Source organism: Onychostoma macrolepis, chromosome 23, assembly GCF_012432095.1.
Source record: "Onychostoma macrolepis isolate SWU-2019 chromosome 23, ASM1243209v1, whole genome shotgun sequence".
In the NCBI taxonomy this organism is placed as follows: Eukaryota; Metazoa; Chordata; class Actinopteri; order Cypriniformes; family Cyprinidae; genus Onychostoma; species Onychostoma macrolepis.
The window spans coordinates 12,277,926-12,303,943 of record NC_081177.1 but is presented as its reverse complement, the minus strand read 5'-3'; the positions used below and the strand labels follow the sequence as shown (position 1 = coordinate 12,303,943).

Below are 26,018 nucleotides of genomic sequence, written 5' to 3'. Positions count from 1 at the left end.
AACTACAGCAGAAATCTTGGGTTATGGCAACAATGCATTGGAAATATCAGCAATTGCATTGAGAAAACCAACAAACTCAGACGAAACAAAATCTATTTGGGTAAATTAAACGCTGACTCAAGCTTGACTAGCTTAACAACACTGCTCAGCAACAAATACTAAATGAGGTACTAAGTACCCTGTAAATTAATCTGTTAAACATGCTACAAAAACAAACCATGCAAAAGCAGCATATAGAATAAACCAAAGAAAAGATCTCCAATTTAATATAAAGACCCCATGAAAAATGGTAACGGGCAATAGTTTGATGTCAACTCTATGATGTAAGATCTCCAGATATGATAACTGTGAAAGTATTTTTTTTTTAAATAAATATTTGCGAATACCCATTTATACTTTGTGAAAATATTAAAATTAAGTGTCTTATGGACAAAATGTTTGTCGTTTTAAAATTCAACAACTGGCTCATATACTGTATGGTAACTACTAAAGTTAAAAAAAAAAAAAACTTCTACATGAAATATTATATAATTCTTTTTCCAAAATATTACATAAAAACATAACCCTGAAGAGTGGCATTTAATTTAGTTTAATTCAAATCAGCTTTTTTTTTTTTTTTCTTAAATCACCACATTAAAACATTTAATAAATATTTCAAGTTAAATGACAGCTATAAATCATACAATTGTCAAATCCCATTTTTATTTCATGGAGTCTTTAACTGGTACATGGCAAACCAATGCCTTACACAACAATGTAATGTTCATAAAAACACAGATTACTAATTAAAAGCCGAATTGGTATTTTTCTGCTGATGCTGTTTTGCAAAGTTACATCTCAAATCTATGAGAGAAAAGTGAAAATTTGAATAAGAAGTTCTCGCTAATTCTTGCTGTATCAAACTGAATATGTAAATCAGTCCATATCAGCAATGGGCCATCTGCTATCTCAATCCAGACAGAGTGGATTCAGTTACCATGCAAAGAGGTTCAGCCATGCACTGGGAGAAGTGTTTCTCTCTCACACACATACAGACACACAAAAGTCTCAAATTGTCAGAGCTAAGAGTGCAGAATTAGTGCTGGTTGGACGTCAGCAGAGCAAGTAGAAAACTAGGGGCCCCTTTTACTCAGTTCATCAAATGGCACATCTCTCCCCTCAGTCTAATTTGGAAGGACAATTAATGTCTAATTGAAACGAAAGAACAGGTCCTCTGATAAACAACAAAAGAAACAAGAATTATCAAAGAGATTCAGCCTTACCAGTCTCTGTTGCTCAAGCAGCTGGTCCGCTTCTTCCTTCTCTTTTTTGTACAGGATCTCCATTTCTGTAAGCCTGATATAATACAGTGCGAGACCACTGCATCAAAAAGCTGCTCTTTCTTATGCTCACTGCATTTCCTTTCCGCAACATAATCCTAAAAATCCTTCTTACAATAATCCAATTCATTTTTGCTCACATTCCATACCAAGAGCTTAAACTTCACAAAATGTAGATTCTGTCTTCTTTAACTGCTTGGTGGCCCTGGCTTTGGTTGGCTATCCAACCCTATGTATTAGCTGGAATCCACACTTGCCTTGAAAGACTTTTGCGAGTTTGAATAGTTAAATTAAGCTCCACTGACAGCATATAAGGTATTATGTCAATTAGCACAAAAAAATAATCGACTCATCCTTAATTTAAAAAGAAATTATATTTTACAGTAAGGCACTTACAAAGATAATAAATGTTCAAATGCACAGTTTCTATATACATGTGTTAACCAGAAACTAGTGTGAATGTTTACCATTACTTGCTAAACTTGCATATTTTCATTGCGAAGTGCCTGAGGGATGAGTCAAAAGGATATACTGAACCTGGAGCTGTCGTTTAATAAAATCTGATGATTAGGGCTTTTGTACCGTTTCTCCATCTCTTGCTTCATGTCGATACCCTGTTTCTCCAGCAGTTCTCTTTGGGCGAAGGTCCAGTCCACTGGCTCTACGGGGGTCTCTGCTGTGGGGGTCTTCTCACGCTCAGCGCGAGCCTGCTCAGGATGGTTAAACCGGAACACATGGTTCTTTCCCATGATAATGCGGTTACCTGAGGAATGAACAGGTATGAACACATTGGAACAATATAACAGACTATAAACATAAGTTTTGCACATACGTTATCCAACTTGAATGTGCAAGGCTTCTGTTGTCAGCCACTTTCCGTTCTTTTAGCCGTACCAAGTCCATTATACTGCTTAATGTTGCAAACTGGCATTTGCTACCACATTAATGCATTATCCGTAATCAGTAATCTGTAGTGCAAACAGTTCTATTGCTTAATGCGTTTTATTTACCTACAGAGGCTAATGAGGCACATTCACAGAAAATAGCTTACATTCGTATTGAAATATAAAGTGAATAGTTCCCAAATTATAATGTTTCATTTGTTTTTTGTGAATACAATCAACCAGATTAAACCAGAACTGAAATGTGCAGGCAGCTGTCAGTGAGTCACCTGAGCGCAGTTGGACTGCAGAATTCACACGTTTTCCGTTCACATATGTTTCGGATCCTTCACATGGCTCCAACGTGACAATCACTGTAGAGACAGAAGACAATTCACTACCTCCAGCAGAAAAGCTTAATATAAGATGTTCATTGAGTAAAAGCGTAAAGAACAAAGAAATAATCTTTGACAGAAAGGTTTGTTAATTTGCACTGAACTGATCATGTCTGCTTTAAAAGTGTTTAACAGCTGATACGTGAACTGAACACAGTTAAATGGATCTTAAGATGCAAGTGAGCTCTAACCATCTCCGTTGGCATTCCTCTCACTGCGGAAAATACAGTGCTCCTCTTTGATGTGCGCTCCGCTTAGAACAATATCCTGTCTTCTTTCTGCATCTGCCTGGCCCACCCTGTCAAAACAAAGACATTTATTTTAATTCACGCAGGGAATCCCCCCAGGACCCTTGACTGGTTGGATATGAAACTATCATAAGATGCTTCAGTGCAACACAGACAGCTAAGAAACTTCTGACAGTTCTGAAAGTGATTTCATACCTTGTTATTCCATCTTTTATATAATAAAGCAGACATTCTGACATCAAAGGATCCTCGTTCAGGTTCACCAGGTGAGGGGTCTGTAGGGAAGCAGGGTCAATGATAATATAAGACAAGTCTGACAAAAGTGACAAATGTCACTAAAACTGCAGTTACATTTACGGGCTAATTAAAAAGTGAAATAATGAGGTTAAATGCCATTTGTAATGACTCACAGAAAGCCATTAAATGTGGCTTCTTCAAAAGCTGATAATGCACTACATTAACCTCTATCAAGTAAATAACTACAAACTACTGTACATCATAATCTACTACTATACCAACCTTTTTGGGTGAAAACACCCCATTAAAGTCAGTATAGACTTCACAGGGCCTTTCAACGTAAAGCTATTTGACAGTCAAAATCACAGAGAGATGTCAGAGAAAAAGAGGAGAGAAACTGAATGAAAGCATGAATAATTAGGCAAATAAAAACAATTAAATAACAGGGAGGAGAGGCCTTGTTTTAGATTCAGCCTAACTGTGTTGATGTGTTTCAGGGTGGAATACTAAAAAGACATAATTATGGTAAATGTGTTACTGGTACACAAATGGACCGTGTTTTGCAAGCCAAAACATCAGTCCCTACTCTGTAGTTAGAAATATACATATAAACATATAAATTATAATTTTTTTTTTATTAAAATACAACATAACACAAATCTGCTGTAAAAGGTGTCTTTACATGTTGACATAAACATCCACTCAGTTAAATCAGTAACAGCTTTGATGGATATAACTAATAATGCCAAAAGGCGAAAACTTCTTGTCCTATTTATTAAAAGAACTGATTATTTAGACTCATGACAGTCATTCGTTTTTGAATCTGTCAAAATCGGTCACGTTGCATGCTGACGCAGGAAACACTATAGCTGATGGTGATGTGCATTAATCTGTACATAAAATTAAATTAAGTGTGATGTGGGAAAATATTATTAACTAGTATTTAGTAATACACAACTACGGCTTGCTACATTTGCAACTATTTTTTTGGTAGGAATTTAAAAATGCAAATGGGAAAAATAAACTTGAATTCTACAAACCTGATTAGAAGAATAAACACTAAAGTCCTCAATAGACAGTGACGTTGGTCTATCAGGACCAAACTAATAGGGTTCCATTGCAAGAGGCGAGCAAAACAAAAGATAAAAGAAAAAAAAAGGAATGGAAGAAGAATGATGGATGATGAAATACGACGAAAGAACGACCCAGACATGAGAAGGAAGTGACTGGTGCAGACAGTAATGGTGATTAATGATGAAGAGGAGTTGTACCTTTTTAGGAGAGAAGACACCCAGGGTTCCCCCATCCTCCCGTATGGCCACTCCCATCTCTGCCAGCAGCGCCTCTCTGAGGGAAGGGAAGGAACACGTTATATTCAACACCTTAGCAGTTAGCACTGAAGACATCTGGGGCCCGTTCTTCGTACGTCACTTATTACATCTGAGATGATTTGAAAGATTCCAGATCTTCTAATCCTGATAACTGACCTCTGGCTAATTTGGTTCTTCAAACGAATTTGCGTATTATATTAAAATATCTGGATTAAGTTGTCTTAGATTACTGCGCGTTCTCATGTTCCCCGAAAAGGGCAGATGTATCGATCCTCGAAACCACGATCAGCAATGCAGCGATTGGCTGGTGGCAAGACAGCAACGTAATGACATCATATCATTAAAAAGACACCTGACGAAAAACTTGACAAATTTCTGGACCTTCATAAGGAAACAGCCAAGTGAAAAAAACTACATAAATGTTATAATAGATAAATGAAATGTGCACGGTTTTTAATTTATTTTCAATTTTTTTTACATGATTCCCAGTTATTTATATTCATGATTTCTAGCATTTGTATGGGCTTTACATTTGTATGTCAGTGTCGTAATTAGCAATTAATTTAATTTTATCTTTGAGGCAAATTTCTTATGTGACAGCATTAATTAAAGTTTCTTAGAGATCAAGTAATCTGCATCTCCTGCGCTCCATCAAGCCACTCCCATAATCGCTGTCATCACTCAAATTAACGATTCAGACTTTATAGCATGTGTGTAAGACTCCAATACAATTATAAAGTAATTATTTCATCACTAATAAATCTTTCAATGAGTAAAACTGGCTGTGTCTATAGCATTATAGACTACACAACATCGTTATATTATATTATTATATTATCTTCAAATACATTTTTTAATTATTATTATTATTTTAAATTATTGTCCCTGGACCAGTACTCTTGTAATAAAGTAGCGGTGGCTAGGACAGCTTTTAAGTATCAATTCTGCTTAAAAAGATGCAATCTAATCCTGTTTACATTAAATAATAATAATAATAATAATAATAATGCTCCCGAGCAGGTTTAAGCTTACGGACCCGTTGCTATGACAGCAAGTCTAGGATGAGCTTCGAAGAACCAAATGATCCAAAATCAAGCGAAATCATCAACAATCAAATCCAGTTAACCGAGTTAGCGACGTACGAAGAACGGACCCCTAGAAAATATTTCTTGAATATTTGAATGTGCATGTTAGTGTTGAGGTCAGTGTGTTATGTGCGATTTGACAGCTGCTTAAGTCTGGTACAGACTGGTACCAGCTGAGCACGCGGACACATAGCAGACACTCCTCATGGGTATGATGGGTATGGGCACAAAGACAATAGGAAGGGTGCCAGATGGCACCTAAACCCTCACTGACCTCTCCATACGGATGGCCTCAGTCTTCCTCAGCTTCTCCTCCCAGGTCTCATTCAGCTCGGCTATGATCTTCTCTGACTCCTGCGGGACGGCAGACAAAGAGGGATATTTCAAAGGAAATGTATGCTGTGAGGTATAAAACAAGGCCTGAAATGTCTAAATATTGCTGGCACAAACATAGACATAGACTATATACATAATCTACACTAGCATTCAAAATCTGGAATGTATAAGATTTTTCACCAATGTTCATTTATTTGAGCAAAAATACAATATTGTGAAATGTTATTACAATTTTTAAAAATTGATTTTGGTGTTAATGTATTTTAAAACAATTTATACATCTGATGGATGAATTTTCAGCAGACAGTCTGTCATATGATCCTTTAGAAATCACTCTAATTTGCTGATATGGTTCTCAAGAAACATTTCCAGATTGCCATTTCCATTCACTAGCCATTGTGACCTGCCTGACTTGTGCATACTACTAAGAGGCTTATTCTGCTCTCAGTGTCGGAGCACATTTTGCTATATGTTAAGTCCGACATTGCAAGTTGTGGGAAGGTCATAAATTTCAGGGTCCTATAGCTAAAAGGGCAAAACCAGGCCATAATTCTGTGTGCAATGGGACAAATGCCTGACGTGGGGTCAAGAGCAGTAAACAGTTAAATACGTGAAGCCCAATGCTCATTTTTCTCTATTGTGTCTGGCCCGGATTGTCCTTGGCCAGGAGGAAGACCAGAACCATCTGGCCTAAGAGACAGGAAGCTCCCTCTAGTCTAGATCCTTCCTAAAGGGTTAACACCCCTGCCATCTGTTCATGTAGAAAGTAACCTGTGAGCTGATCCTTCTGACAAACCCAGATAACTACAGAGGACTAGGAAGACTGGATTATCATTATATTAGATCTGTGTATGGTGTTGGGAAGGTTACTGTAATCTGTTACAGATTACAAGTTACCCTATTTAAAATGGAACAAGTAATATAACTATTTGAATTATTTTATTAAAGTAATGTAACTGATTATATTTGAATACTTTTTGATTACTTTACAAAATTTCTAACAAATGTTTTCAAATGTTAATAATTTTGAAATCATGTTTTTGAAATAAAATCTTTGCACAGGAAACAGGAAACACTGGCATCTAACAACGTTTTGGAAAAAACTGTTAATCTTAAAAAAATAAAGCATTTACATAAACCCAAATAGGAAATTAAATGGTTATCAAATAAGCATGTGTCCTAAACTCCTGAAACAATGGTTTCTCATATCTTTGAGCAGTCAATGCTATTTGGGAAAGAAATCAATCAAATCTAAGTGTGAGAAAATATTCAGATGTAAATATAAAAATAACAGATTTTTGTTCTAACATATTTTAAAAATGTAATTTATTCCTGTGATGTCAAAGCTAATTTTCAGCAGCCATTATTTTAGTTTTCAGCGGAAATCTCTAAGAAATCACTACAATATTTCACAATATTTACTTTTACTTTCTCTTCTAATTATTCCAAACTATTGACCAGTAAGAAATGGATTGTATGCAGGGAATGCATGTGAATCACACAGGACAAACTGACTTCCATCTGATTATGTTATTGATTGATGTCAAGGATGCTCTCACATTTTATTATACATCCATATTTTTGGCTGATACAAAAGACCAGGTCTATTTTTGTCTGATTTTCTGTCGAACTGCGTCGGAGGTTGACGTCACTGGAGCGAGCCACTTGCCGTAACCATGGAAACTAATGCCTGGAAGCTCTAGCCACGTCTACCTTTTCTGTCTTTTCCTCCTTTACCATCTCACTCATTTACAGAGAGTCTCAGTGAATGGCATCAAGCCACTGGTGGGTGGGAAAGTAGGACTTCTTTTTTTATACATATGTATGAGAACATGCAAATCATTAGGAGAAGAACATTTTGAATGTAAAAGGTCAGCAGGTGCCTGAAGCACCTCCATTATGTTATTACACATTGTTAGCTAATTGGTTTTGATTAATTCAAGAGGAAACCTCTGTGATGCCCGGAAATGGTTATTCACTGAAGCCCTTGACTCTTCTTTTGTTTGTAAAATGCTTGTCTGTGTACCTTCAGCCTCTCGATGGCCTCTTCTCCGCCCGGCGTGGACATGATGCGCTCCTGGATGCTTGAGACGGACTGGAGCCCTACCTGGCTGCACAGAGAGCCTGAGGACGGAGAGGCTGTCAGGCAGCCCATAGGTGCTGTGGAGAAATGGCCAGGCCGTTGGTTCTCTGAGGCAAGCAAGTATCTATGCTTATTGTTGTGTATATCTTTCAGGTCTGAGCCACAGAGGAGAGACAGGCGACGCAAGGAGGAAGAAGCGAAAGTGGCGGAGACAGAAATGTGAGAGAGTACAGGAGACAGAAAGGAAGAAAAAGGACAAAGAGGAGGAAAGACCCATGTAAGACACACAGTTCACATCAAAGGATTACAACAAACACGCCAGTCAGAGAGTCAGATACAGTTTTCACCTCAGGACCTTCTACATAAACACGCTTCTATCCCCATTACTTTAAAAATCCAAACTATTAAGACTTGTTTCAGGGAATGCATCTTGAATTTAACAGCATTTTGTCTTGTTCCACTGGCAATTCTTTAGTTGTAAACCTCACTAAATATAGTTTAAATGAACAAATGAAAAAAATAAATGGAACAAGACAAATACACTTAAATTCAACATTTATCATTCATTTTTGTCTTGTTGAATATTATATTATATTTGGAAATGCATCCGATTATGGAAATAAACTTTGATGCAGTTTCATGTTGATTTTCAATTCAAGATACATTCTCAGAAATTAAGTCTTTATACAATTTTGCTACACAAGAACTACACTACAGAACTACAAAATACTTATACTACAGTATATAGTATTTTGAAATTGTCATTTTTAAAACACTGTATATACCATTTTAATATGTAGATAATATTTTATACAATTTTGCTTCTTAGGTAAATTTGCCTTGTTTTAAGCATATTAATTTAACAACAGCATATATTATTTTTGAAACAGTTATTTTTAAAATACTGCATTTAAAATTTGACTATATGGATGTTAATAATTTTACACAAGTTTACTTAGGTCAATTTAATTAGTTATAAAAATATTACATTTTAAGAATATATTAACAATATTTTTTTTAAATCATATTTTTACTTATAATCTTTAACTCTGTATTTCTATCATATTGACTTGTTTTCTTTGTATTTATTAAAAAAAAAGAAAAAAATTGATCCTCTAACACTAGCGCTCTCTATTCTTTTTCAATTCTTTATATTCTACTTGTTTTATTTTTAATTATTAAAAATATATAATAACTTGACCCTCTAACACTAACTCTATCTATTCTCTCTCTTTTCTTTTATTCTTTTTATTTATTATTATTTAAAAAACTTGCTATGTATACTGCGTTACACTAAACGCGACTTATCATAACACACATACCGCTGCTCTTTTGTTGTCGCTTTGGATAAAAGTATCTGCAAAATGATTAAATGTAAATGTAAATAGTTAACTTGGAAGGCACTAATTAAGAATAGGATTTTTGAAGTATGCACTCATTTTAAGCGTTATGACAATAAATGGCATCATTTTTTTTTTTTTTTTAATAGTAGCTTGATATAAATATGCATTATATTTAATAAATTATGTACTATTGGAACAAAATGTGACCTGCAAACAGTGCAGTTGATTATACAAGCTCTTTTAAAATGTGATAAATTAATTTGATTTGATTCTGACCTGGGTGAAAACTGACATCACTTCTCAGATGTGAGAGTAGAGATGGGGGTGGAGGGATTGCATAAAGGTCACATACCAGGAGAGGGAGGCTTGGGGGGCTGGAAGAGCAGTATGATAACATGCTGCAGATATAAGCTATAAAAAGTATTTTCCATGTAGCACAATCGCTCTTAAAGTCATGATGCTGTCAATGTTGGGCTGCCACAAAGCTCTTCAAAACATCTTTTTGGTAGAGCTACGGTGACTAGGAGTGGACTGTACTTACGAAACCTCTCCCAGGGAGCTTTATCGCAGGTCAGTCGAGCTTTCTGCTGCATATTCACTCTATTGGATTTTTCCCCACTTCATTTTTCTGAAAAGACTCTCCTGAAGCAACTAGGCCAACATGGCGGCATAACAGCACTGCATTACATTACTGTTCATGCGTTCAGATGATGCGATTGAGGCCGCTAGCACACAGACCATGGCAAGCATTTCGGTCAAGTGAAAATGTTCGCTTTCCCAGTGCCATATGGTTGTAGCGGTAGAAAGCACAGTGTGCGTTCATCTCTCTGCGCATATCAAGAACTCCCAGACAGATAGAAAACCAAATAGCCGCCTGAGCTCTGATTCGGTTCTGCAGCTTTTAAAAAAGGTACACCGAACTTGCATAAGAGGATACGAACAACAGGGAAGGAAGAGGATTCAAACGCACTTGGACTAAAGCAGCTACGTATTCTTACACTACCACTGCAACTGCTAATCTCCAATTGTAAGATGATGAAAACATGCACCTTTTCTCCGATAGATCATTGTTTTAACATCGTTAATATCGTGACCTGCAATGAACAGTTAAATGACACAAAAAAACCTCACTAGGCAAAAAATAAAAAGAGGACAATAACAATTAAACAGCAAAATACAAATCAGATTAAAGGAGTGGATAGTTCACCAAAAAATGAACAACTTATTTATTTACCCACGTCATTCCAAACCATAAAACGTTTAGCTTTTATATTCAGCAGAATGACATACAATAGATTATTTGAGTCAAAAAAAAAACTAAAATTTAAGTTATTATTCACTAATATTCTAACTGGTCTGTTAAAGTAAACTGTACTTTAATTCTATTGGTTTTAAGTCTAAACCTCAACACATTTAGTTTAAAACAAGTGGAAAACCAAATGGAACAATACAAAATCCATTTAAATTGAACATTTATCATTCATTATTATTGTTTTTGTTTTTTATTTCATTTGAATGTGTCAGATTATGGAGATAAAAGGGGTTGCAATGCCATTTCATGTTGACACATTCTCTAAAAAGACTTAAACTATTAATATTAAACTACCATGTATATATCAATATTATACAAAAATCTGCTTCTTAAGCAAATTTACATTCAGTAGAATGTCAAGTCCAAAACTGATTTTCTTCCTTTAATTGCAAATCATCCATTTGGTTTGTTCATTACACAAAGTATAAATTAACTTTCCTTGTATGTAACTGAAGCTAGGACATTCTTGGGCTTCACAAAAGAATACAATAAAGATTTAATGACCACAAAATGTTCATTTTGGGGTGAACGATCCCTTAAAGTGTTTCCAGATGCAGTCTATCTGATCTATCGTGCTGCAGCATGGGGTTGGGCTTATTTGGAGAAAAGCCTGCCATTAAGACTGCACCATGCCAGACAGTCAATCAAATTAGGGTAATAGCATAAAGCCTGCCAGTGGCAATCTAACCCATCCAATCCATCGCATATTTATCTGTTGTATGTCTGGGATTCCTTGCAGTAAAAAAAAAAAAACTGAGGCATGCAAAGCCGACACAATTTTGTATTCCAGAAGCAATGAATAAGCTACTGGTAACAAAAGGGAAGAGCAAGAGGATGCGACCCCTGTCAAGCGTATACACACATTTGCTTCCACTTCCAAGGTAATCATCCCCCATTGGCTCGACTGAAGGGAAGCAGGAAGAACAGGAGAAGGTCAGAGTTGAAAGGACTAGTGGAGGAATGACTGAGAGGCAGATAGATTTGACTAGACAAAATATTGTGAAGACAAACATGAGATGAAAACACTCCCAGACTTGGATTTTGGAAAACAGTATTGTAATTTCTAACCATCATATCCCTAATCTCCATTGCATGTTGATGAAATGGTTAAATGAAGACGTAGAAGGAACAACATGAAGACAATGCAGACTGGGCAAGACTGCAGCATTAGATCAGAGCTGAGGAATTTGCCACTTGTGAGCACAGTAAGTGACCTCCTATTTGCCTGGCAATTGGGCATGTATAGAAGTAGCCATTGGGGGGCGCTGTGCCTTGACTTACTGTCCAGAATGTCCCCAAGGCCCTGGGCACGGAGCAGATCCTTTAGACGTGTCACCTCGTCCTTCAGCTCCCGCACCAGTTTGGCGTTCGGGTCCTCGTTGATGACTGCGTTGCACTTGATCTGCTTGGCTCTGTCTGCATATCTGTGAATAAGCAAACAATGACAATGATCCAAACAGCCATTGATATCACAAGAGTCCCCTTATCACAATCAAGACCATCTAAAAGAATGGAAGACGCACTGTTTAAATGTGAAGGAGTAGGACGTGAATTCTTACCGGAGTGTGCTGAGAGTTTCATCGTAGTTAATGTCAGCAGGACTCAGGGCGGCCACCATCGCTGTCCTTGAGTTCCCTCCTGGTGAACAAGCGCAATTATGCAAGCAATTAGAAACACCAAATAATGCAGTTTCTTTCGACTGGAGTATTGATCTAAGACAGGCCAATGAGTTTAAAGGATGCACCTTCCACAGACCATTAAAGAAAGCACAAGTGTAATTTTCTGTTATTTTAAATGGTTAAAATTCATTTGAGTTCACCCAAAAATAAAAATTCAGTGAATAAGGATTGGGTCTGTCAAGCTAAAAATCAAAAAATAAAATATAAAATTTTTGTTTTAAATAATGAAGTGGGTGAACTATTCCTTTAAAAGTCAAATCATATTACACAGAGAACTGTTGAACTATTTTGTAATACAGTCAGTTCTATTTTTAAATGCTGGTTTTTAATATCCATGCAACATAGTAGATACAATCATTTCTAATCATTATGGATCATCGTCCATACCTAAATTCTCTCTTAGCAGCCATGTCAACACTGAGTCTCGGTAAGGAATGAAGTCTGTCTTCTTTTTCTTCTTGCTCTATTTCAAAACAGCCGGTAAAACATGTTGAAATATAGCATGGAAATATAGCTACTGCTGTAATAATGAAGGGGGTTCAGGAAATGACTTGATGTATGAGACATCAAGACTAGAATAAGACACAAGGTTACATGGATAAAGGTTGATAGGTTTAGATAGAGGCGGTTCAGTAGTTAGTGACCGTACACCGGGAAAGATTACCTTGCTGGTACAGTTATCCTGGGAAGGGAAGCATTGCCAGGAGAGAGACAGACAGCACACAGAGTTATAGTACTGAAGACATGCAGGCAAACAGGCAGAGAGAGAGACAGGTATTGAACAGTACTCACCACCTCAGCTAGGGCTGAAATAACCTTTCCTAGTGTAGTTAGAGATTTATTGATGTTTGCTCCCTCCTAAGAAGCACAAACAGGTGAACAGTCAGCTTTATGATTACATTAAATTTAATACATTTCAGCTTAAAATAAGTTTGCAATTAAAACAAACAAACCCTTAAATGAATAAAAATAGCTGTGATGCATATTTTTGTTTTGAGTGTTTTATGTTCTGTCATGCATGTCACATTCCCAGAATATTTGCGGCGTGTGGAGGAGAGTGCAGTCACTTTTACATATGCCAGGTGGTGGTGGAGTTCTAGAGAGGCTGTAAAATTAGTCTGTACCTTCAGTCTGGTTCCTTTGGCCCCTGTTGAGTCAGCACGCTCACTTCCTGCCAGATCCACCAGGCTGATTTTGCTGACCTGAAACCAGACAGCAGAGATACTTTCAGACCGATCAACACACACTAAAATAAGACACAAAGGAAATCTCTTCAGTATGGCATACAATGTACACAGAAGTCTTTTGTTTCCCATATGTCTATTAGCCATAGAATCATATAGGCATTTCTGATATAGTGATGATTCAAACAAACTTGTTTAACTAAATAATTCAATCATCCAATCATTTTAGGGTACTTGTAAAATCACTGGTGCATGCATGCACAAGTAATTGTGCTAAAGGATGCTTGGGTTATCTTTTCATTTTGTCGTGCTTGAGTTTTGGCCAGCGATGCCGCTGCCAAACTGGATGAGTAATATTAGAGCGAGGGCTGAGGCAAGACCTGTGTAGTGAATCTAATGTAGTAGCTCTGTACAATAGCCATTGTGCCCGTGGACCTCATAGAGCGGTCTTTGTGTCCGCAGCGATTAAACAATGAGACCCACAAACACAGGATGAGTGGGACGGGTCTCGTTCTCTCTGTTTTCCTTTCTACTTTGTACAGGATTTGCCGACTTTGGGTTGCAGGACGAATCTGAGCTCTGTGAAATGTCATAATGGCTGTGGATGGGTGTAAAATATCTAACCTTCTCTGTGGACAGATCTGTCTCACTGTCATACTTCCTCTGGGTGAAAACAATAGTGAATACTGCATGAGAGCGGCTGCTCGTCTCATTCATGTTGGTGGCGGCAACAGTTCTGTGGATACAGAGAGCGAAATGAGTGCCATAGGTGTCACATACATATAATTATTTGAGTAAAACAAATGTATAATTATATACAATGTATATTGTGATGTAATAGTATTTTCTTACATTTCTTGACCTTATTTTTAACATCTGTGTAAAGCTGCATACTATAAAACTAGGGTTTTTAAATGGGGGTCAATGCTGAACTCAAAGTGCTTGTGAATAAATAAATAAAATATAAAATAAATAGAAATATGCATTAAAAAAATATATATAAGAATAAAATTTGAACTGTGATGTCAAAGTAAATTTATGAGGGGGAAAAAATGCATTAAACAAAAATGTGTTTAAAAAGAAAATAAATAAAACATTAATAATAATAATAATAATAATAATAATAATAATAATAAATTAGTAAATGAAAATATGCATTAAAAAAAAATATATACCATTATAGTTCAAATTTGAAATTCAGTAAAATCTTCCATTGTCCATGTCACATTAAAAGTACAATTAAAATATAAAAAAATTATTATTTAAATAGATTTGCAACATAAGAATAATAAATACATTAATATAGTATTATATGATATTTCAGGCCAGTCCTTTTCTCTTTGCACCAATAATCTCTTTATTGGCCTGAAAAAGGTTGAAAGGCTGCTTTGGAAGTTCATAGATCGCTCTAGATGCTTATCACCAGAGTGTGAGAGAATAATCCTGGAAAGTGCTAGTAAGTGCAGGATAAGACATCAACGCAGCTCATGTGCCGGATATGGCACTGGGTGGGACGCTCTCGAGAGAAACAGGCTTTACACGTCACATTCTCCACAAATAAACCCTGGGAATCAGCACGAGAGGATTAGAAGCGTGTTACTTCTTCCCAAGAGTCACATTTACACATGACTATCAGTTAGAGTATCACTGGGTGAAACACTTTTCCATTTCCCCTTGACAAAAAAAAAAAATCTAACCACTATCCTTCAACAGCAGCACCCAACGTAGGAAAAAAAAACAACTTATACGTTTTCTTCTCTCTCACCTGGCTTTGTTACCAGCATCCATGAGGTCAGCTATGTCTGTGTAAGAGGTGACGGCCAGTTTTGACAGGTCTTCAACATACGGCCCAAGTAGAGGATGTTCCCTGACACGCAGGTTCCCTTTATTCTTAGGGTTTAGCAGGTCCCTCACTCGCTCACAGTATATCTCCATATAAGCCACCTACAATGAGCATATAAAAATGAGATATAACTTGCTCTCAATTATTGAACATTTGAGTAGGCTCTGAACAAACCCATCACCCCCCATTGCTTAGTTAGTAAGCAGTGAGGTAACAACAAAAACAGCATTTCAACAGATGGAGAGCGTGTGAAGTGAGTCACAGGAATATATCGAGGAGTCATGATGTGTGTGTTGCTCACCTCCACCGAGTACGAGATCTCCTCATTGTTATTGTCATTGATTTTCTCAAAGAGATCTTCACAGAGCTGGGAGGGGGACAAAAAGAGCACATTAGGGAGGAGAGAGAGAGCGATCGATACAGAGCACAAATAATTCTACCCCTGCCGGACGTGCTAGACGGAGCGCTAATGTCTTAATGTCTTCTGGCAATGTCCGCTTTGAGATCAGAAACATCTCAGGCGCTGCTAAGCTCTTAAGCATGTCTTTTACTTTGGATCCATTAAGGTGATACATATGCTGTGATATTACATACATACCAGAGGAATAATGCCTTCCTGTCCTTCCTCTTGCTTTCCCATCATGGTGTAGGACTTGCCAGCTCCGGTCTGTCCGTAGGCGAATATACATACGTTATATCCCTCAAAAGCATGCTGCAACATCTCCTTCCCGATGTCATTGTACACAAGGCTTTGTGACGCAAAGCTGGGGTCATCCGGCTAGCAGAAAAATGAAGAAAAGAGAACAAAACACATTAATACAGACTTTATTTTAGGGGATGATTAATTACAGCTGTAAATCTGACCACAGGCACATTTTTTGTCCACAGAGCCAGCTCAGCGGAAAAAGTTGAAAGAACAGGAAAAGGACAGAAGGAGAAAGAGAGAGAAAATTAGACTTACTGAGGTGTGAGACCAGTACGAGTAGTCGAAGCTGAAGGATTTGGGTGGTTCCTTTGGGTTCTTGGGGTTCAAAATAGCTGCAAAAGACAGGGAAAAAATCAGTTTTTTTTTTTTTTTTTTACTGGATTAAATTTTTCACAAAAATAGCATGTCAGTTTTTGGAAATTATATCTAGAAAGGTTACATATTATGGTTTAAGTGCAAGGTGGCAAGATGGTGGGAAGACCTTTTTATTATAAGGACGATTTCCACTACAATTCTGTATTTAATGATTGAAAATATTGAAAATCTAATTATTGAATTACAGATCAAAGTAAAGAAAAAAGCTGAGTGCAAACATTCAAATCCGCTATGAAACAAACACACATTTAACAAACCAATTGTAACAGACTGCAGAGCATCAGAGCAACAGAGAGCATTAAATAGCACCCTTAATGACAACAAAATGAAATAAATGTGAAATAAAAGAAAAAGAAAACGAAAATACGAATATCAGATGAAAAACTTAAATTATAAATGTTGCCATGTCAACTAAAATAAGTAAGTTTAAGTTGACATAGCATAATACAATTACTAAACATAAGCAGGAAAAAAAAAAATCAAAAGCAAAATAGAAATAGAAAACAACTAAAATTAATGAATTACTAAATTTAAAATGAAACCTGAAATTATAATAAAAGCCAATTTAAAATATTCATCACTGATAAACTGTGATAGTCTTTTATGCAAAGTGAACTGCTCATCTGCACACAATATTTATTATTGGCTCTAAACTATTACCAGATATCAACGCCCTGTATGATCAAAAGACATAGGCCCACTGTAGCTAAACTAACATGTAAAATTGACAACATTTCCATTCCTCTGATTGAATGAAATGTCAGTGCAATGAGAAATGAAAGAGTCACATGTGCTTAACTGCTCCACAACCACTGTAAAACGCTTGTTTGGGGGATATTTTTGTTTTCAACAATTGAGAGAGCAGACACATTCACCTCAGCAGGGCCTGTGTAAAAAAAACTGATGACTCAAAAATGTCTTTGTGTGGGAACAGCAGGTCCACCTGTTGCATGTGACAACCCATAATTCATCCCTTTTTTCCGTTCACTCAAACTTTAAATCAAATTTAACCCTGTTTTCACTGACAGATTACACACATGCTGTCCACCCAGCAGGTTGCTACATATCCCTGCAGTCTTAATAAACAGGAATCTAAAGGCTTGTCTGGTATTTGGCGTGTCCCAAACGTTCACCCCACACTATCAGAATGCTAAGCCTGGGAGTGAGCGGCCCAAAAGGCTGTGGGACCACAGGAATCTACTGTAGGATATTTATAGGTATCAGAAAGCCAGCTGCTGCTGCAGTCCCCTCAAATGACTCGGAGTTGGCCGTCAGGGCCCCCGAGCGCGTTCAGGCCTTGATTCGATCCAGACGAACACATTCCACCGGCAGAGCGCAGGGTGGCGAGGTCAGTTGGCTGGGTGGGCGGAAAAAAAGAGAAAGAGACTGACGAATGGGATGCACATGCTGCTGTCTTAGCAACAATCCAAACAACAACATAACAACCTTTCCTGTTCCCGCTGCAACAAAAATGACCCATCAGCCAAGAAAGAGAGAAATGTGGAGTTTTTTCCCTCTTCGATGCATGGGTGGATGGATGAAAGAAGGGAAAAAAAGTCAACAGTCTAATTAAGCATGAGGCTCTCTGCAGTCGAGGACGTTTGAGCCCCCTGCAATGAGTAAATCCCCCCGCAGCACCTCTGGGACACGGGCTAATCTCACAGAATTCATCTATTATTCAGTGGAAATGAGAGGGGAGGGCTGGGTACTGAGCCACTTCTCTCTGAGAGATACAAGTCGAATATGAGACTAGAAAGTATATAAGGAATATTCAATATACATGACTATTTGAAATGATTTCACTGGCGAGTAACTTAACATAAAAATATTTTGTGAGTCCAAAATCACATACTGCCAGAGCAGGTAATACATTTGATGAAGAACTTGCTGCAAGACTTAAAAAAAGTAAGTTCTATACAGCAGCATGTATGTTTGTAGTATGAATGCAATTCATTTGCATTGTCATGTGATTTACGATGTCAGCTGCATCACTTCTCTGCCACTCACAACTCGCTCTCGTGGCCTCATGGGATAGTTAGACTAATTGTTCATCAGATGAACACTATGAATCTCATACTTTTCACCTACTATACTGGGTATTAGGGATGCACGATATTTTTGGAATGTTATCGGAATCAACCGATAAAGGCTTAAAATGTAAACATAAGCATATACTCAGGGGGCGCTGTTGGCCTACTTGAAATAAAATGACAAGTAAAATACACAAATAACATTAAGATAATTGTGTTTCTCAAATAGCTAGCAGTTAACATCAAAGCTAGTATAAGCCACGTTCCCAGGTTGGTGAAAGCAGGTCCTTTCCTAAAGTCCTGCATCCTCACATGGTCAATGTGACGGAGGACAGGCCTGTGTCATTCAGGAGAATGAGAAGCTAAATAAAGAGCGCTTACACCTCTGACCTAAGGCCGAATGGAAACTGGAGCAGTGGGTAAAACACACAGGGATTTACATTACTGCAGTCATTCTGCCCCTCTTTCCTGGAACAATATGCACAGAGGGACTATAAATGCCTCTCCCATCATGCACTGTGTTCACCAGTCATATCAGAACACTGATGAGATGGGAAGATCAACACGGGGGCCGAAAGACAGGTGGACAACCAGCAAGCCTGGCCTTGCTCACTCACATACGCACATGTGTGGGTCACTCACGTCTGTTTCTGTATCAGTATGATCAGGTTTCATTCTGCAATTTTCAATTGAAAGGGTAAACGCGACACAGCTTTGCATTCAAAGTGCAGTTATGTATTCATTAAAGTCCCTAAAACCTGTAAGGAAAACACACTCGCATTAAAAGAAAAACAGAGAGTTCTAATGATCTTATGTCGTCGTTCTATCAATGTCTCCTACATCAGCAGCACTGCTCACGCAAGCCACAGCAAAAGTTAAACCTGTTACCATGACGACCACCACACTGAACAGAGGGATACAGAAAAAAAAAAAAACATCATCTGCGTTATTCAATTTAATTTTGTACTGCTCCCTCAAAGACACGTGCCCTGTTTTCATTTTCAGTCTTGAGATATAAAACCAAATTATGTGACAATTGTAATGCCATTAGACTGTTAAAAATTCACATATTCATGGTTTAAAATCCCTTAAATCTGGCTGAACATGTAGAAGACTCTAAATGAAAGCATTAGGATTTGTAAATTAGACATTAAGCCAGACGTTAGGCCTGAGAAGATTCAATATACTGTACATCAACAGTGAACAGAGCATAGGAGGTAAGTGACACTGTTCTTAAAAAAACAAAAAAACAAACAAACACCACCACCATACAGTACGGCTGATATAAAAGGCATTGGGGAGTGCAAAATAAAAAAAAAAAAAAAAAAAAAAAAAAAGTAAATGAGTTTAAAATATAAAAATAAATTAACAATAATAATAAAATAAAATAAAATTACATAATCTAAGAGGAAGAAATACTCTTTGCCGTGGAAACTGGCTCCCTGTAAGTGTGACGAAGTCGAAGTGAACATTTTATGACTTTACCATGTAGCTGACAATCCTGTTGTTTGGATCAGGGATTATGCTATAATTCAGAATGTAAATTTATGAATACTGTGTACTAAATAAGCCTAAATAATAGCCTAAACAACCCATTTTGTTCATATCTGAAAATGAACAACATCAGCTGGCTGAGGATAGTCTAGTCATGCCAACCTCCTCAAAGCTGTGAATGAGTTTGAAGCAAACATGAGGATAATCGGTACAGAAGTGGCTGGAATGAGTGAATAACCTCTCAAAACAACCGCTCAATCCATCCAATTATGTTTGGACAAAACACTTCAGCAGACCACAACCCATCAGCCAATGAAGAGCCGCTCATTATGCAAATGCACAACTAAACGTGCTATTCACTCCTCCCAAACAATGTCCTGACCCCAATCCCCAAACCTCTCCAGCAGAGGCCAGCTTAATGTCATGTGATCATCAAAAACAAAGTCTGACTGGATGTTTAACTCACTTGCACGCACAAACACAACACTGGTTCGGCAGGATATTTCAGACAGAAACAATTATGCAAATTGTCACTTTTCAGCCAATTGACAAACCATTTCGAGGGTGGATGAAGTTCGCACAGCAAAAACACAAAAACGCACACAGTGGTTTTCCTGCTAGGATGCCTGGGTACAGATGCACGAAGACTAATGGCTTTCATCACTGTAGGAAACTCAAGCAGGAGGGATTTTAAATGAGTTAGCAGACTGCACCACCTGACCTGCGTGTGCACAGGAAAAGCTTAGAGGAAAGAATGAAAAACCCATCTGGCTGCTCAAAGCGTATCAACTTTCAGACTGTGTTGATAAACCTGGGCTTATTTCAGATAGTGCGAGATGACCTGAGAATAGCAGACATGCCTGGTCTAATGCGGTGGAATATGTGTCTCCAGCTTCGGACCCCATGAGGCTTTGCTCTTTAGCCCACAGGCAAATCAATATCCACCAATAACAGCCTGCAGTGGTTTTAAAAGTCAGAATTATAATACAAACAAACAAAAACAGCCAATAAACTGTTGAAATATATCCTCAGGAGTACCATATGAGAACAAGCTGTATCGCTGCAGGGAAAGTACATTTTATCAGCCTGCGGAAAACTTTAGATTCAGCCTTGTTTCAGAAAAATGTATGTACTATTGACTAACAGTTTGATCTGAAATGCGTTGCCAGGTTTTTTTTCCATCCTGGTTGCTGTTTTCAAAACAAAAATCACAACACAAAATAAAAACAAAAGTAAAATTTAAAAATAAAAATACATTAAAAAATAAAACAAAAAGACAAAATAATAGACAAAAAAAAATACAATTTTAAAAATAAAAATAAAACTTAAATAAAATAAATTTAAAAAGTAATAAAGTAAAAAAAAAAAAAAAAAAAAGTCTTCACTTCAGAAACTGCCTCCCTGTAAGTGTGAACTGAGATAGAACAGTTTCTTTACAATATATTTTTCTCATAACCAAAATAAAATAAAAATTATTCAAGACCAACACTGAGATCGCAAAACAAATTTCCACCCGCTAAGATATACATCCAGAATGGCATCTGGGGACACCAATCTGGCCTGCTGTATCCTAATGAGGAAAGCTCAAAGAGGACAGAGCGTGTTCCCATCTGGAATGATCTATGAACTGCACACCCATCTGCCTGTAGAGGCAGTAGAGAGAAAAACATAGGCTCCACATTCTTCTCACAGGTGCTGAAGATCACACGCAACCACAAATCATCACGAAACTAGCAAAGGCTAAGAGTGTACAGCAGCTTCAACCACACTAGCTGTGCCCACAAACTCTTGAGTAGTCTGTCACTCTTCTCTTTAGACATTTCAAAGGTTGAGGAATACAATAATAAATGTACCTACACGCTAACAGTGAAGTGATCTGTGGCATAAAAGTTTGGGACTCAAAGTATGCATTTTCACAATCACAAACAAAGTGATACTCTTATTATATACTACAATATGTGAATTAGAAAATTCAACCAAGTACTCTCCTAAAAAGAGAGGTGTTGTGGTTAAAAAAAAAAAAAAAGTGTGACTTCCTTATAGCACTGCAAGTTCTTCATGAACAGCGTTCATTTGTATGATATCACAACAATAATTTCTGTCATCCATCAGAATGTCCAATCTGAGAATGGTTTTGAACAAGGGCATTTGAGGATACAGACAGAGCCTGTAATGTGCATTAAGCTCATCTTCATTTCTGAGCAGTACTGGGCTCAGTTACTGCATTTGAGAAGTCTCAGCATGCCGTCCACACAGTTTTCATGTCGCCTGGTGAAAGAGAATGAAAACAGGAAGGCTGAAGAACAATACTGGGCTCAAGCACCGCAGCCAGAGAATGCCAGGCTCTCTACAAAACATGAGGTCATCTGTTATGACTGTATGGAGGCCTATGGACATTTTCAGAGACCTACCACAATGAAAACGACTATTAAAATCAACTTCTTTTTTGTTCAGGAAGACATGGTATGCTTAGGGGTGGATGTTACAAAAAGTATAATCTATACTGTTGTAATTTATACATTTACAAATGCATGAATATAATTATGAAATAAAAAAAAAATATTAACTATTTAATTAAAAACAGATTTAACGGACTGCTTTCCTCTGGTATTATAATATTTGTTTATGTTCGATCAATGCAGACATGGAAAAGGTGCTCAGAAGAGGACTGTATGATTATCATCATCCAGCACTGGAGAGTAGGCCTAGTCAGATAAGAGAGGGAGAAATCACTAGAAAAGTGAAGCTCTGTCCAGCTGCCAACAGAGTGCCCTGTCTATTTCTGTAGCAGCAGATGGCAGGTGCTGCCTGACAGCTCCTCAACGAAAGGAAGGGGCAGATTTCTGATCTTAGACTTTAGACCATCACACTACATTCTGCAGAACAGCATGGGACACGTGCTGTGTACACACACATGCATGCACGCACGCATGCACGCGCACACACACACACTTAAATATGTGGACTGTGAACTATTTCTGTGATTTTCAAACTGATCTTATTCTGAATCCTTGAAGCACAGCCAAGTTCATGTCAGCACTGTACATACAGTGTGACAAAAACTTGCTTGCAAGCAAACATATACTGTACACAAGAGAAAACAGCATCTGTTTCAAAGCAGCATATTATTTGTCAGTGTGTAAGTGTAAGTGAGTGTATGACACCTCTTCAGTTTCAGTCAGTGGAAACGGGAAAGTCCAGGAAGCCGAACTAATTTTACAGATCACCAGCTAAACATAGGCCAATGAATAAAGACTGCAGACATTCTTGAATGGCCCAACAACTGTTATGAAATAATATAGCCTAAATACAAAAAAAAAAAAAATTAACATTAATAATTTTGTATGAAATAAAAATACATGTTATTGTAACTACTGTTATTAATTAAAATGAATTACTGTCAGTATTATTTAGAGGTTTATCGAAAATCTAAGCAACAACTAAGCTGCGGGAGGGTGTGCACTACTATGAATTGTTTTAATCACTCAAATTGTATTTAAGACCCTATGATGCACATTTTCTTAATTGCTGAATTTCAAAACATGAATTCTACTCATAGCACAATAATCTTCAATATTTAGTTCAAGAGAACACAACAAGGGAAGACAGAAAACAATAACTCTGAGGCCACAAAGCTTGTTTATTAGGCTTTGGATAGGCTCGTTTCTTTGTGTCTCCACCAACACCACAATGACTTTGGCCTAGTATGAACTGAGAGATCATTAAACTCCTCCCACCACAGGCCCAAGACCTACAGAACAATAAAGAGATTTTTTTAAAGCGCTGTTCACCATCCTGCCCACTATAAACAGCCTCAGCGTTTGGACGACATCACTGTTAGAAGCAGTGGTTTTTGGTCTGTGGGATTCAATGGACTGAAATGGGCAACAGGTTTGAGTCAGCATTCTACACAGCATGAGTTGCTGCTACCAAAAGACAGTTCTGACAGAAGCCTAATCCTAGATGACTAATAACACCATTCTAACTTCTAAGGAACTGCGGAAGTGATTAACTGAACCCATATCTTTGTCTACACGCTCATGCGTTTGTGTATACTGGAGGTTAACTGAAGGACATTAGCACGGCATGTGATACCGCAGTTTTCAATGTGGGTGCGGACCAGGCCTCCAACTCCAGACAGAGTCCAGACCACAGGTACACCATGCCAAATGACTGGCAGCCAGGACAAACTCAATGTTTTTCTTCTAAATTCTGCTTTTCATTGCCACGAATAATACAGGATGAATAAAAGTAGTGGCCACAACTAGCCGTGCCTGGACTACAAAGCTCTATCTGCTGCCACTCTCACATTCATCTCCCAGTTCACTAGGGTTCTAAGACAGAAACCAGCACTTGGGGGTAGTGAGAGATTGCAGAGAGAACGGGTAAAGCATAAGTAACAATGAAAACGTATTAGACAACTTTGACCCCTTTGAACCCCTTCTGACCTAAAATATACAAACCAAATTCCGGAAATGTTGGGACGTTTTTTTTTTTTATTTTAATAAAATGAAAACTAAAAGACTTTCAAAATCACATGAGCCAATATTTTATTCACAATAGAGCATAGATAACATAAATGTTTAAACTGAGAAATTTTATAATTTTTTGCACAAAATGAGATCATTTCAAATTTGACGCCTGCTACGGGTCTCAAAATAGTTGGGACGGGGGGCATGTTTACCATGCTATAGCATCTCCTCTTTTCAAAACAGTTTGAAGACATCTGGGCATCGAGGTTATGATTTTCTGGAGTTTTGGTGTTGGAATTTGGTCCCATTCTTGCCTGATATAGGTTTCCAGTTGCTGAAGAGTTTGTGGTCGTCTTTGACGTATTTTTAGTTTAATGATGTGCCAAATGTTCTCTATAGGTGAAAGATCTGGACTGCAGGCAGGCCAATTCAGCACCCGGACTCTTCTACTACGAAGCCATGCTGTTGTAATAGCTGCAGTATGTGTTTGCATTGTCCTGCTGAAATGTGATGCAGTGTTGTCTGAGGGCTCGAAGACCACGGGCATCCAACAAATGTCTTCGGCACAGAGATTTCTCCAGTTTCTCTGAATCTTTTGGCTTAGTTCACACTGCAGGTCTTAATACGGATTTTTTTGCTGAAATCCGATTTTTTTGCGCTGTTGTTAACATTGTCATTTAAATGTGACTGCCATCAGTCTCATGTGTGAACCATATACGGCCCTGAAGTGTCCCGCATGCGCAGAAGAAGACGTGATGTCAGATGTAGCGCACTGTGTTTGCGGAATTAAAAATGGATGCTGCTCGTGTTAGCAATTTTTAAGTTAATGTGCAATCGGAGCCTAAATAACGAAGTGATAAGAAGAAGAATATTAAGAAGGAGGAGGAGAGCACGATTTCCTCCAGCGCAGAATTGTGACATCTGTCACATTTCAACAACGTAAAAATCGCATGAAATGCGTCATGGCCGTTCAGACTGAAGTCGCATTGCAAAACATCGGATATGTATCCGATTTAGGACCACATATGAAAGTGACCTGGGCCTGATTTGAAAAAAAAAAAAAAAAAAAAAAAAATCGGATTTGTGCTGTTCAGACTGTCATAAGAAAATCAGATATGGGTCACATTTGGGCAAAAAAGTCGGATTTGGCCACTTTAGCCTGCAGTGTGAACCTAGTCTTAGATGATGAGATTTGCAAAGCCTTTGAAATTTGACGTTGAGGAATGTTGTTTTTAAAAAGTATTCCACAATCTTTTTACGCACTCTTTCACAGATTGGAGAGCTTCTTCCCATCTTTACTTCTGAGAGACTGCCTCTCTAAGACATCCCTTTTATAGTTAATCCAGTGTTTCCCACAGACTTAGACTCTATTTGTGGCAGCATATATGCAAATTCATTCTCTGCCAGCGGGAGGCGCTTTTAGAGCACGGAGAGAGCGGTTTCCCCGGTAACGCTGTACACAAAGCAGAGCTCGCTCACAAACGCTGCTTTATCAGACACTACATGCAATATGAAATGAAAATGTCAACCAAAATTTTCTGAAGACAGTCGGTTTCATTCAGAAATACAGTGAAATAAAAACACCCGCACCGGGTTTCGATTTTGAAACGTGCAGTGCCCATGTTTATTCAACTAAGTCAAAGCATTTAGAAAAAATCTATTTGT

The 26,018-nt window shown here is 37.7% G+C and overlaps 1 protein-coding gene across 8 annotated transcripts in view; it reads right to left on the bottom strand.

Moving 5' to 3' along the window:
* Positions 1-26,018, bottom strand: part of kif1b (kinesin family member 1B) — a 74,119-nt gene that overhangs the window by 30,972 nt on the left and 17,129 nt on the right. For 3 of the 8 annotated variants that reach the window (XM_058762260.1, XM_058762257.1, XM_058762259.1), the window contains exons 3-20: positions 16,238-16,314; positions 15,875-16,054; positions 15,578-15,643; positions 15,199-15,377; positions 14,058-14,169; positions 13,374-13,451; positions 13,042-13,107; positions 12,637-12,712; positions 12,130-12,208; positions 11,852-11,994; positions 7,859-7,992; positions 5,771-5,850; positions 4,352-4,427; positions 3,039-3,118; positions 2,787-2,893; positions 2,491-2,574; positions 1,902-2,082; positions 1,263-1,335 (exon numbers count right to left, since the gene is read on the bottom strand). In XM_058762260.1, the coding sequence (XP_058618243.1) occupies positions 1,263-1,335; positions 1,902-2,082; positions 2,491-2,574; positions 2,787-2,893; positions 3,039-3,118; positions 4,352-4,427; positions 5,771-5,850; positions 7,859-7,992; positions 11,852-11,994; positions 12,130-12,208; positions 12,637-12,712; positions 13,042-13,107; positions 13,374-13,451; positions 14,058-14,169; positions 15,199-15,377; positions 15,578-15,643; positions 15,875-16,054; positions 16,238-16,314 (1,871 nt within the window). Of the gene's footprint in view, positions 1-1,262; positions 1,336-1,901; positions 2,083-2,490; positions 2,575-2,786; positions 2,894-3,038; positions 3,119-4,351; positions 4,428-5,770; positions 5,851-7,858; positions 8,071-11,432; positions 11,475-11,851; positions 11,995-12,129; positions 12,209-12,636; positions 12,713-12,913; positions 12,932-13,041; positions 13,108-13,373; positions 13,452-14,057; positions 14,170-15,198; positions 15,378-15,577; positions 15,644-15,874; positions 16,055-16,237; positions 16,315-26,018 lie in introns of all 8 variants that reach the window. The other 5 variants (XM_058762254.1, XM_058762258.1, XM_058762261.1 and 2 more) reach the window with 3 other exon arrangements.